At 40.4% G+C, this 13,280-nt stretch overlaps 1 protein-coding gene across 1 annotated transcript; it reads left to right on the top strand.

Annotated features, from left to right (window-relative positions):
• Positions 1-2,777: 2,777 nt before the first annotated feature.
• LOC306752105 (glucoside xylosyltransferase 1-like) lies at positions 2,778-9,784 on the top strand (the record flags this gene model as incomplete). The annotated part of the gene is made up of 7 exons (XM_079235806.1): positions 2,778-2,980; positions 4,152-4,365; positions 4,507-4,638; positions 5,111-5,362; positions 5,575-5,698; positions 6,379-6,551; positions 9,623-9,784. 7 exons carry the CDS (start codon positions 2,778-2,780, stop codon positions 9,782-9,784), a joined length of 1,260 nt encoding a protein of 419 aa, XP_079091932.1.
• Positions 9,785-13,280: the final 3,496 nt, after the last annotated feature.

The following is a 13,280-nucleotide window of genomic DNA, read 5'->3' as shown; positions in this document are numbered from 1 at the left end:
CAGCTCAAATCTGTCTCTCATCTGTCTCTTTGAGTTGATTTTTTTTTATCAGTTTTGCAATCAAACAATACACTTAATGCAGCTTTGTATTTAATTACAGTACTCTCGAAAAATGTCGGCCCTAATTTATCTGTCACATTGTAAGTACATGATGCTGACAGGATGTGTCACTGATCACTGACGTCCTCCATGTTCCACCGCGCTGACTGTCAATCACACGACTCCCTCAGAATAAGATACTGTACATCTACACATACAACGGTTCTTCACACATCGTCATATTTCTGCTTTTACTTTATTGGCACTTTTTATTTTCTCCATCAACAGCTAACTTTAAAAAGCCAGGTTTATCACAGCAAAGTTTGTCTCAGTGACGAGAGAAAAAAATGTGTTTTCAATGTGAGGAATTGTCAACTAAATATGGACGGATTAGGTTGAGGGACTGTAGGAAGTGACACCGGTATTCTCCTTTTAATCTCTGCTGCACAAACAGGGCTGCACCTGCTCGGCATCACAGCGGAGAACCACAGGGCGCCTATGCTGTTCCCCTCCTCCCTCTGTGGACCCAGTTTGGACACAGCACGGTGCTTTTAAAACATTAAAGGAGCTTTGACTTCTGGACATGCAAAAGCTGATTGTCTGCCGTGTGATGGACTTCAGAAACTGTTTAAATTCCTCCACTTTGACGTAGCAAAGTGGAGGAGCTTTAGAATATACTAAACCCTCAGCAGAACAACGATGGATCCACCTAACTACACACTAACTTATGAAACCTGTAGAATACTACACAAGATACAAATGGATATTTCTAAAATATTGTACTACAATGTTTTGATGTGGTTGTATTATCCATCATAGCAGTGTTATTGTCGAGAATTTTACTTTTACATTTTAGCACAGATCCTGAGAACTGTCATGGCATGATAATATTATGGTCTCGGTATATTGTGGGACAGGCTATGTCTCTTAGTTTGTTAGCATCGTTCAATGTATCAGAGGTCTCACTGGCCCACCGCGCTAGCTGGGACTAGCCGCGTGGGCTAGTGAGAACTGTTCGGACAGACGTTTGTTATTTGGTTGTGGCAAAAATGGAAAGACTTAAAAATATGTTGGTTGTCACTTGTTACTATTTTTGTTTTTTGTTTCTTTTGCTCAGTTGATTTTAAATGTGTAAACTTGTTTATTACATGTCTGAATAAGAAAATGCAAACATAAGTATCATTTCACTTATTGTCACTTTCATACAGGTGCATGCTTACGTTTGTTGTCACAGGTTTGCTAATCTTGCCCTTCCTCTAAGCAGAGCACTTGTTGTTTCAGCTCCATCTGGTGAACGACTTGATAACTGTTACTTCTCCTCAACACAGTATATATTTGGGTTCACATTTTACCGATCAGGCCCACAGTGTGACTGAGAATGGTGTTTGTCCATGCAGTAGTTAAGTCAAAAACCTCCATGACTTAATTATACAGTTTGACAGTAGTAAGCATAAGGTCATGAGCATCAGGTGTGGTTTACACTCGAATGAATCAACCACTACTTATCAGTCGCTAACCTTATTTCCTCAGACTGAATGAAAATGCAGTTGACGTGCAGGTCTGTTGTCTAGTGGAGCCACATCAATAAAGACGACTAGTCACTTAAAGCCATGAATGGGTCTTTTCAGAGGTGAAATCCATTGAAAGTTGCTGCAGCCTGAGGAGGGGAAGGGGGGAGGGATTCAACTCTGTGTCGCTCCCACCCTTCCCCCATTTAAGGTCCCGACCTCCTGCTTCTGTTGCAACGAAGAGAGCGTCAAGTGAAATTCGGGGAATTAGACAAACCCGGAAAAGTGTTGTGTCCTTCAAAAGAAAAGCCTAAATGTAGTCCTTAAAATCGTTAGAGAGAGGTACAGAACCTCGGAAGTAATTAAGATAATACATCTATGAAAATATACGGTGTAGGTCACTAGCATATCATTTGTATGAGGGTATATTTCCATGCATTTTAAATGTGTAAGAGATGAGCAAAATATATAGCAAATATTTCCTCCTTTCCTCACAAGTGTTACAGCACACTAACAGTATCTGAGCTTTGCTTTCAAGCATTACCATGTTACAGACAACATTTTACAGTTCATAACTGCATAAATGTGTCTTAAATGTCGTAAATATAACCAAATAATCGTATTTACCAAACCAGAAATATCCACTCTTACAAGGCTTAAATATGGTCTTTTTTTTTTTAGAAAGGAAACCTTCTAGAAAGGACCTGTGAAATATTTCAAGGCTTCTGGTGGGTGAGATGTATAGAATAGAGACAAAATGTAAATACATAACCAAAAATACAATGAGCACAACAGCATAATCAACCATGTAGTCAAAAATAATGACAATCCAATCTGATTCTGACAGCTGAGGAACATTGTGTTTTGCTACATTGTTTACCACACCTACATTGTCACACAGCATACATTGGGACATACTAGTATTATCATCATAGTGACACACAAAGACATTTGTGTGTGACATTTACAATCTTCCCAATCTGTTTTATTAGACAAGATATTAACGCATTCCATCAGACCAAAACAAAGTAATTAAAGCTAAAACTGTATAAGAACTGCAGGTCTTTAACATAACCGCTAGAGGGTGCAATTGACACGCCCGATAACAGTTTTATTGTTGTATCCGTTGACCGGAAGTGCGTTACTACTGCGACTAGCTTCGCAGTTCATACTATAAGGTTAGTTTCTATGCCATGACTGTAGCTACGAGTTGTGTTTTCAAACTCCAAAATGCGGCGTTACATTCGTGCACTAATGTTGTGCACGGTGTTCGGCGTGTTTTCGGGCTTGTATGTTTACAGTAAACTGTATAACTCGGACGTGTCGGTCGGTGGAAACGGACCGAAGAGGGTTTTCATCCCACCGAGAGTCCCCGGAGGCAGGCGAGGTACCGTGGACAGAACTGGGCCCAAAAGCCCACACTGGTACAATAGGTAGGACTGAGCATTTATGTTTCTGCTGCTTTAACGGGCTACAAAACAACTATTTATTCCGATAAGCACGAGTATATATGTTATATAAGTATATCAAGTTACTCTGTACCACTCGTGATGTATAGGAATGTAACGCGGACTGACTGACTGAATGCAAACAAAGTCCACTGCCGTTAGCTTCATCTTCTATGGTGGTAACGCGAGACTTGGACAGGTGTGGGACCTCACGTGATACATTACAGTTGTCATACAAATAGTCTACACAGGCATGACTCCCACATACCAAACTAGCCTAGCAGTTTGTCTAATAATAATATTAAATATGACAAAGAAAATCTATTGAAGGCATGTGGAAAATCCATATTCCAGCATATGAAGTGATTACTGAAAGTTTAGCTTTACTAATAATACATTTGATTTGTATAGCGCTTTAAAAGGTACTCAAGGCACTTTACATGGTAAAGACACACAACAAAGGCAGCAATAAAAGAAGAAAGATGCCAATAGTGAAAAATAAAAAACTAGTATCACAGGTTAAAAGCAGATTTAAATAATACTTGCTTGTTCTCACACCTGAGTGTTTATGTTTATGTGTGTGTGATAAATGGGTGAAGTAGCTTATAAAGTTGAAAACAGTTGCTTTCTGCTTTCCAGTCCCTTACTGAGGCCACTGCCATCAATCATGGCTTTAGGCCTGAGAGAAAATCATTGAGTTCTACTACTTAACAAACATATTCTCCATCTATTGTTTGGTCTGTGAAACGTCAGAAAATGGATTGAAAGATAATGATCTCTTCAGATTGCTTGTTTTGCCCGACCTGAAGTCCAAAACGTAAACATTGAGTTTACTTTGACATCAGACAAAGTAAAACACATTTGAGCAGCTGGAACCAGAGAGTGATTGTTATTGTTGCTTTAAAATGGGCCCCAGCTATAGTTTGTACCAGCACAAAGAGCTATTGCTGATTTACAAAAACTATAATCTGAGTAAAGTTATTTCAGAAAGGAAAAAAAGAAAATGTTTTCTCGTCAAGATTAGAAACAAACATTAACAAGAAAACATGGCTGACATCTGCACCAACCTGATGAAGTCTTTTGTCTACACCATGTAATGATACCCAGGACTCTGAGATTCATCATCATCCCTCCGACTCTCCTTCCTCCTGCTCAGGTACATCATGCGTCAGCGGGGTCAGACGGAGGCAGGTGGTGGCAGCAGCGCTCAGAGCAGACCTGAACCCCCCATGCATCTGGCCGTGGTGGCCTGTGGGGAGAGGCTGGAAGAGACTCTCACCATGATCAAGTCTGCTGTGCTTTTCAGCATTAAGCATCTCCAACTGCACATCTTTGCCGAAGATCAGCTCCACGCCAGCTTCATGGAAGCCGTGAGTAGTAAATATTTGTGGAAAATTTGTGTCTGAAAACTGCAAGTTGCTTGCTGTTGATTGTAAGTGACCGAGTTTGTGTTGATCATATCCTGTGTAATATATTCCTACGAGTAATATAATTTGTTATCTGTGTTCCAGTTGGAGTCGTGGCCTAGTTTTATTCGCTCCAGGTTCAACTTCACAGTCTACTCCATCAGCTTCCCCAGTGAGAACGCAGCAGAGTGGAAGAAACTCTTCAAACCCTGCGCTTCTCAGAGGCTCTTCTTACCTGTGAGTTTCATATAGAGAGAGGACTCTTAAGCATGAGAACCACAGGGAAAATGCATATTTGACATCATTATGACATTTTTAAGACAACGCAAAACCCAAGTTATAAAATCAAGGTCTGGGAAACTTGGAGCCTTAAAAAGCTCTGAATTGGAAGATATATCTGAATCCTCCACTAGAATGGAGAGTGGCAGGTGTACAATATCAAATATATTTGCCAAATTTGACAGGTCACATATTTAGTTTATACCGTAACATCTAAAGAATATATGAAGAATAAAATGTACAATAAATTAACTGTTTTGTATATTCAGGAGCACTGCAGCAAAACCTAATGTTCCAAAATCATTGCAGTACACAGTACAGTATTCTGTTCCCCTGAAGAAAATCTCCTTTGTCAGGCCACTGCAGAACACCCACATTATTGATATTCTCAGTGACATCTATCTCTGTGTGTCTTTTTCAATCCATGCAGCTGATCCTGAAGGACGTCGACTCGGTTGTGTACGTTGACTCCGACATCCTCTTCCTGCAGCCTGTAGACCGCCTGTGGGCGTTCCTGTCCCAGTTTAATTCCTCCCAGCTGGCTGCCATGGCCCCTGAGCACGAGGAGCCCCGCATTGCCTGGTACAACCGCTTCGCCCGCCACCCCTTCTACGGCAGGACGGGCATCAACTCAGGGGTCATGCTCATGAACATGACACGGATGAGGAGCATGTACTTTCAGGTAGGGCTGAATTCGGAAGACAGGAGGTGTTTCTTCAGCTCTGTTTACTGCATTAGTGTACAACCTTTATTGGCCACAAGATGTCCTCCTTCTGCTGCAGTTGGTGTGCACCAAGGTCTGTGCACAGAGTTGACATTGTGAAGCTCCCCACCCATACATTATTGTGACACAATCAAGGCATCTTTTTTGTGTATACATGTGTGTGTCGACAGAATGACATGACGTCTGTGGGGCTGCGTTGGGGGGAGCTGCTGATGCCTCTTCTCCAGAAATACAAACTCAACATAACCTGGGGAGACCAAGACCTTCTCAATATCATTTTCCACCACAACCCTGGTAAGGCTGCCCGCACAAGTGCAACACGCATAGCATGTTCTTACGGTCATGGAAAACCTGGAAAATTCATGGAATATTAAATTGGTTATTTCCAGGCCTGGAAAAGTCCTTGAAAAAAATAAAATCCCAAATGTTTTGGAAAGTCATGGAAATGTGTTATATTCATATGCTCATGATGTTCATTTATGCCGAGTTTGAAATGATTAATATGCTTTTAAAAGAAAGACGCTCAAAATATAAGCAGCCACACATACAGGCATCTATATAAATGTTTATTCTTTTAATCAAACTATTGTCTCTCATTCATTTGTGTCATTTAAGGTTTACTGTATGCTTTGGAATCCTCATTGTTAGTTTAAATACTACATTTTCTCACTTTTTCATGTTTACACCGAGATTTCACAAAATGTTTGGTCATGGAAATTTGGTTTAAAGTCATGGAAAAGTCATGGAAATCCATTGGTCAAAATGTGTATGAACCCTGTGTATATGTCCATGTACAAGACTGTACACTTTTAAAAATGATGCTTTTCAGCCTCCACAGACAAACTGAGGAGGGATTAATTGTTATTAACTGCTAGACATTAGCTTATTGTACTCGTCAAAGTCTAAAGGATGTCACTTTGCAGTCCTGATTTGTTGACTGTGTTGTTTCTGTGTTTGTACACTTCCATTCACAGAGTGCTTGCTGGAGTTTCCGTGCCAGTGGAATTATCGTCCAGACCATTGTATCTATGGCAGTAATTGTGCGTCAGCGGAAGATGATGGCATTAACATACTGCATGGAAACAGAGGGGTTTACCACGACCACAAACAACCTGCATTCAGGGCTGTTTACGAGGCCATACGAAGGGTGAGCAGCAGCTTTGTGTTGGAGTATGTGAGATGCTTGAATACACTTGTCCATCTTTAGGCTTTGTGAATTCAGTTATGGGCCTTTTCTTACGTTGCATCTCGTTATGTCACATGTTCAGCCAGGACATGGATTCGACATGATAGGATTTATGTACTATTGAGACCGGAAAGAATTGCCCCTCGGTGCATAACATGAACTGCTTTTCTGGTTATCTTTTAATATCTTAATGTTGTTCACTTTAGACAACTTTATCAAACACAAAGATCTATTTATTTCACTAATAATTATTGAAGACCAAAAGTAGATAACAAGATGGGAGTGCAGTCTACTATTACATTTAATTACAGAAACATATCAATAAACATAAATATTAACAGAAGCCCCTGAGGTCACAAAAACATTATACAGGCAGATATTGATGGTAGCAGAGGAGCAGCAAATGCAGCCTCATACTACAGTCCATCATTAAAGGGTGACGCACCTCACTCCTTTTTGACTGGAAACACTTATTTTCTTCTTATGATCACCGGTTTTATACATTCGCACATCACATTTAACGCATTACAATTTTTTTATTTCCACACATACTGATTGCTGAACGCTTGGCAAAAGGCATTTTGGGAAATATAGTGTCATGAAAACTGGCACCCTGTTATAAGTCTCTTGGGTATATTAAAGTTAAAAGGAAAAGAAGAAAGAGGCGGCTGAGCCTTTTCAAAGTGTTGCTGGTGTAATTTAGTGCAACATCTGATGGGAGGAGCCCTTTTATGACCACAGTGACACACCTGCTCTCCACCACTGCCCTGTTCCTTCACCCTCCTAGATGAGATTTTGGATTGGCGCTGACCCTAAAGACCGTAAGTGTTCGTGACATCAGATTGTCTGCATTGGAAAACAAACGTCCACCTTTTCCAGAAGGTTGGAGTGAAAGCTAATTTCCCCCATGAGGATGTTTATGGGTTGTCTACCAACAGTGTAATGATATTGACGACACCAGTGACATTTACTTAATGAAGCCATCAACGTTGGGAGTCTCATTGCTTTCCTATTAACAAAGCATTGAACATAGATCAAAGCGATGGCTGATATAAACCTTATCCGTGACCTGCGGTTCAAACTGCAGCTTTATAGGACAGGATCAATTACAGCAGTAGACACACATGTACCTCTGCGGCTATAAGCGAGCCTCAACCCTAGGGCCCATAGCCTGCACTAACACACGTTTTCTTTTCCAATAGCCTATGTAGGTATTGATACTTTCATAGATCTGTAATTAAGTCTGGTTGGCCAGGAGTCGGGATTGATCTTCTGTGTGTTTCATCTCACTGGGCAGACAATTTCATCCATTTCTTGCTTGTTCATCTGCAGCAGAACCGCAGGCAATCTGAGTAGTGTTATGGAGTGAATGACAAACCGGAGAGTCTACAATAACAGCCCAGGAGACGTGTGAGGGTTCAGAAAACTGGCACAAGACAGAGGACTCAAACCTGCACCGTACAGAGTTCATACAGTCGGGAAAATCTTGGAAGTCAATAGCCATTTATAGAATGAGTTTTGGAAGAATAACTAAACCCACAAAGTTTTGGAAAAGTCATGCTTCACAAATACCTCTATACAAGTATTTGTTGTTCAGTCAAAAATCTCTGTTTGTTAAACAATATTATGTACGGGTCGGATTCATCACTTGACATAACATTGTTCTCTGCGTGGGGTGAGATCAGACTCTGACCATTTATTTATATATTTATATCAAGCAAGGCTGATAAACATGGCATTTACGTTGGGCTACTAAAGAACTAATGATGCAACTAATGATTTTGTTGTTGTTAATCTTTTAATTCTACAAAGTAATCACAAAATCTTGACATCAAAACGTCTCACATCCCATGTGATATCTTTAAATTGCTTGTTTGGTCCGACCTGCAGTTCAAAGCAGCATTTCCACACATTTGACAGGCTGGGAGCAGCATTTTACTTAATGAATAACTTTAATAATTAATTGGTAATTAAAATTGTTGTTAATTTAATTTAAAAAGTCCTGTCATCTATTGTTATCACAACAAGTCATTAATTCTACTGTGAAAAGCTTATTTTCTTAATAGACTGGACACAAATGTGCATAAACCAGTGGCCATGCCCTGAATCCTCACACAAAGAAATGGGAATACAAACAGCGGTGCTCCTCCCAGTCTGTCCTCCCGTCTGTCTCAAACAGACCACAGCGCTCTGTCCGTCATAAAGCATCTCCTCCTTCCTGCCCTCCCTCCCTCCTCTGCAAAAAGATGAGCCCAAGAAGCAGCAGTTAAATTTTTTACAGCCGATGGTGCGTTTAGAGTTGGAGTCTGCACACCAACAGTGCCCCATCAGCCACACAGAATCAATACACCAACTGTAAATGCAACTTTATGACTGTGCAGGTGTGTGTGTGTGTGTGTGTGTGTGTGTGAAAGAATGTGCTCATAAAAACGCCATTCTCTTTGTGACCCAATATCAGGGACCCAACCGAAAGCAAATGAGCTGGCATAAAAAATGGTAATTCCCCTTTGATTTCCTCGGAGCATTGTAAAGGCTCCTTCATTATTGGGAAGACATGAAATTTCTTCTGAAATCCCCAGTTATCACTGAACGCTAAGCCTATAGCATAAAACTGACTCCAACAACGTGGGCTGCTTTATGTTTCGCCCGGCTGACCGATCAGATTGGATGTGCAGTCCCCTCTGAGTTCAGCATGCCTTGCGGATTTGTTTTTTAATTTATCCAGGGAAAGATACTCTCGGAACCAAATGCTGTCCAAAGCACCACTTTGAGGGAATCTGATCAATTCTACTGGAACAGTAGGAGACTGAGAGCTGTCCTCAGGGGAGTTATGATAGTAGTTTGGGATTTTAGCTGCTCATTTTAAGTTTACAAGCTTCCAACTTTTAGACCACCACCACCCCCGGGTTTCAGCTCTCTGTAGAAACAGGAGAGTAGTCATCGCTTTGGTATTCATCTTTAGATCATTCAGAGCAAATTTAAGAACAATACATCACACCAAACCTAAGCAATGAATCATTGTGTCGTTCCAGTTCTCTTTTGGCGCGGACCCAGTGACGTCGTTGTTGGATCCACTCGAGGAAGAGCTGCTGACGACGACGCACACTTACTGTGGTAAATCCCACGCGCTTCTCACCAAGAGACTGGCTCACAGCCTGGCGAACATCAACAGCAAGGCTCCACGTGGACGGTGACGAAACAGAATCTCAATGACGGGACGGAGGCCAAAAGGGGAGCGTGTGCCTTGAGCTTTGTCCGAAAGACTTGTTTGTGACGGGCCGGAAAAACTAAACCCAGCAAGAAACTTTACGGTTTGTTTCTAATCCCGTGAGCTGAATGATCCCTGATTTGAACAGTGTGACAGTGTGACTGGTAACAAAAACACAACCACTACAGCACTGCAAACATGTTTTTACTTAGCAAGCTGTTCAATAACAAAGAATTGAAGTTGTCCAAATAGGCATTCATTACTTTGTGCACAACTAATGAGTGGAGCTTTTGTATTGTTTAGGTGAACAGCTGCTCCATAAAACAGTTGGGATTGTCTCAAACTGAGACTAATTAGTGCGTCCCTCTTTTAAGTTGCTCTGGATAAGAGCGTGATGTAAAGGTCTGAAATCTGCTCTCAATGTTACGTTATGTGAACGTAGTCGAGACAACTATTCACTACAGACACATGGATTTTTTTATATACCATGTGTTTCTATTACAGACTTTCATGACATTTTATATTTTACTGACAACTGGGGATTTTTTATTTTTAAAAACCAGCCAGCATCCAGTCTCTTCTTCCAATAATTGTCTCCTTTCAGTGCCTTTGGTTACCGGCTAAAGGTGAACAATCCTCGTGGTGCAAAAGAGCTGTAAAAGTTTGGAAGAGCAGCTCCTGACTTTCCATATTGGAGAATTTATTGAATCTTGTGAAACGCTCTTATTTTTTTTATTATTAAAAGAGACAAAAGAATCCCATCAGAACTGGACAAAGGCTTTCTGCAGAGCCCATTTTTAGAGATGTATGCACTGGCCCACTTTTTTTACCTTCAGAAACCATTTCAGAACCAACAATATGGAAGAGAAGTCGTTTCAGAGAACATGCACGGAATGGTGATAATAATTTCGGAGTTTGTGATTTTGTTAACGATTTTTTTGAATAGTTCCTCGTATGTGGTTTTCTACAGTAGCAGGGGTTGAGCATACGGTTCTCCTGAGTACGGGTTCGTCCGACTCTGTTATTTTATCTGTTACACAGATTACCGTGAGTCAAAGGTCATGTTTATGTCAGTGTACAGGGATGTCAGGTCATGTGACTCGACACAAATGTTGTTTTCTTCTAAGTTAATACATTTCCTTATGTTACTTTGAACAAGCATGTTTCTGGCACTGGCAGTTTTTTAATAATTCATTACTATGAACTCTTTTCTTTTTGTTCTTTGTTTTAACCATATGTTGTCAATTTAGATTTGCGGATTTGTTAAAATAAATTGTTAGGTTAGTTTACAATACAGAGTACAGCCAGCGAACATAATGCAGAAAAATTACTATTGAAAATGTGAATAAGCTACAATTTCTCTCCTTATGCCAAAGCATTTCTTTTTATTACTTATGGGTTTTGCACTGTTGAATGTATTTTGAACACTAAGGGTTATTATCAGTGCTTACGATGTATTGTGAGGATATCCTTTGTGACATGTTTACTTTATATGTTGTGTGTGTGTGTTTTACATTAAATATAATTTTTGTGGAACTGTACAACAGTGTGTCTTGTTTAACCACCAGAGGGTAGCATTTTTAGGATATTTTGGTACTAGTGCTTAGGGATGAAGGACATTGTTTCAGTACTTTTTAAATAATACAATATTTATGACAAAGGAATAATATAAGGGAAACGCTACTTTTGCAGCTGAGCTTTTCAAAGGATTGCTACCATTTCCACTTGATGTATAGTTTCAACACTTAGGTGCCCTGTTGCATCATTTAATACAACCATCTTATCAGAATCTTCTCTTTTTACCAACATATGGCATCTTTGTTAGTTTATTCCATAAAGATGTGACGCGAAGAAGATTGATGCTACAATTCTATCGCCTCCTTGGGCAGATCAATGGACTTTCCAATAATCTATGAGCAGGCCGGTGTGGGTGCTCTACCATTTCTGCTTCAGCTCTGAGGCACTCATAAATTGTAAGTGATGGAGCAATAACGCAGCCGTATACGTGCTGTCTGTGACACTGCATTGCTTTGACTATGTAGAATGAGTTCACGCTTATTCCCATTAGGTGGGGGATACAACTGTCCATGTATGGCTCCAGAGGTAGTTTGATTGATTGCACCAGACGTATCCTCCATTCATCACTATATCTATCTGTATGAGAGCTTATCAATTACCTTTTTTGACCTGTGTGCTTAAATGCAACATGTAACAGTCCAGGTCCCCAGAGGGGAGGGAGACAATGGCTTGGATTGAGCGCCACGTTGAAAAATTCAATATCGTCCGTCCTCAGAAGGTTTCATTTTCCTGAAACTACATGTTTTATATGATAATAAATAACTCTGATTTTATTCCTTTTGTGCCATCGGGACAAGAGGAGAAACTATTTAAGATAAAAAATGTGACCTCCAGCGTTTAGAGTGGGGTCAGAGTGGTTAGAGTGGAAGATGAGGAGGAAATGGGCACATCACAGAGTAATTAAATGTGTGTGTGTGTGTGTGTGTGTGTGTGTGTGTGTGTGTGTGTGTGTGTGTGTGTGTGTGTGTGTGTGTGTGTGAGAAAGATAAATATAAATATATTTAGGGTTTTATTTTAACCAAGGACTATTTTTCTCTATTTGTCACAGACCAAAATATTGAAGAGGAAAGCTGAGTGCATAGTGGGGGAAGAGAGAACAGGCCGCCGGAGTGTCTTAGCCATGAAAGAAAAGAACAAGGCTGTCATAGCCAATATAGCAATTAGGGCACTTTACTGCTTCAGGGTTCCATCTTTCGGTTATTGCTTTGAAAACAGAGTTGGACCTATAAATGGTATCATCACAAGAAAAAAGGCGACAGGGGAACAACAAACGAACATATTCCAGGTAGGTGCATCATTTGGAGGGCGTACAGTGCAGCAGGCTTCATTATGAACTGTATGCATTGATCAAATGGGATGAACAATCTGAAATTGATAAACGCCACACGAACCTGAAGAGGTAGATTAGTGCAGCATGAGAAATGTACTTTATCATCATTTTTAACTGGTCAAGGGGGGACCTTTGTTGCTAATCCATCAACACATGCTATTACCACTGTGACTCTAAATGCAGATGCATCCAGTGTGAATTAAACTAAAAGTAAAAAATAAAAAAGGGAGATGTTACAAACAGGCCCGAATTTGGTTCTTATTGCTGATCTATGAAGCATCAATAAAGCACAAGGTACCACACACAAAACCGTTAGAAGTAGGTCTCATTAGAAAGATATATCTATTTCAATACAGGCTCTGTGAACTTTCGCCAAGCCTGAATGTATGTGTCATTTATAGTGAGTGTACACTTTGATCTAGCGTAGAGGTTCCTTTTATTCATGTGACTTGCCATACAGAAAGACAAGACGGCATCTGTCTAATTCTGACAGCTCCAATCGTGCAGTGTATGGATGCATAATGCACGCATGTTCAAACACAGCGAGCGGAGGCATTAGGGCTGGGAGGCATCA

The sequence above is a fragment of the Taurulus bubalis genome (assembly GCF_910589615.1).
Source record: "Taurulus bubalis genome assembly, chromosome: 20".
NCBI lineage: Eukaryota > Metazoa > Chordata > Actinopteri > Perciformes > Cottidae > Taurulus > Taurulus bubalis.
This window is presented reverse-complemented; position numbering and strand designations above follow the sequence as displayed.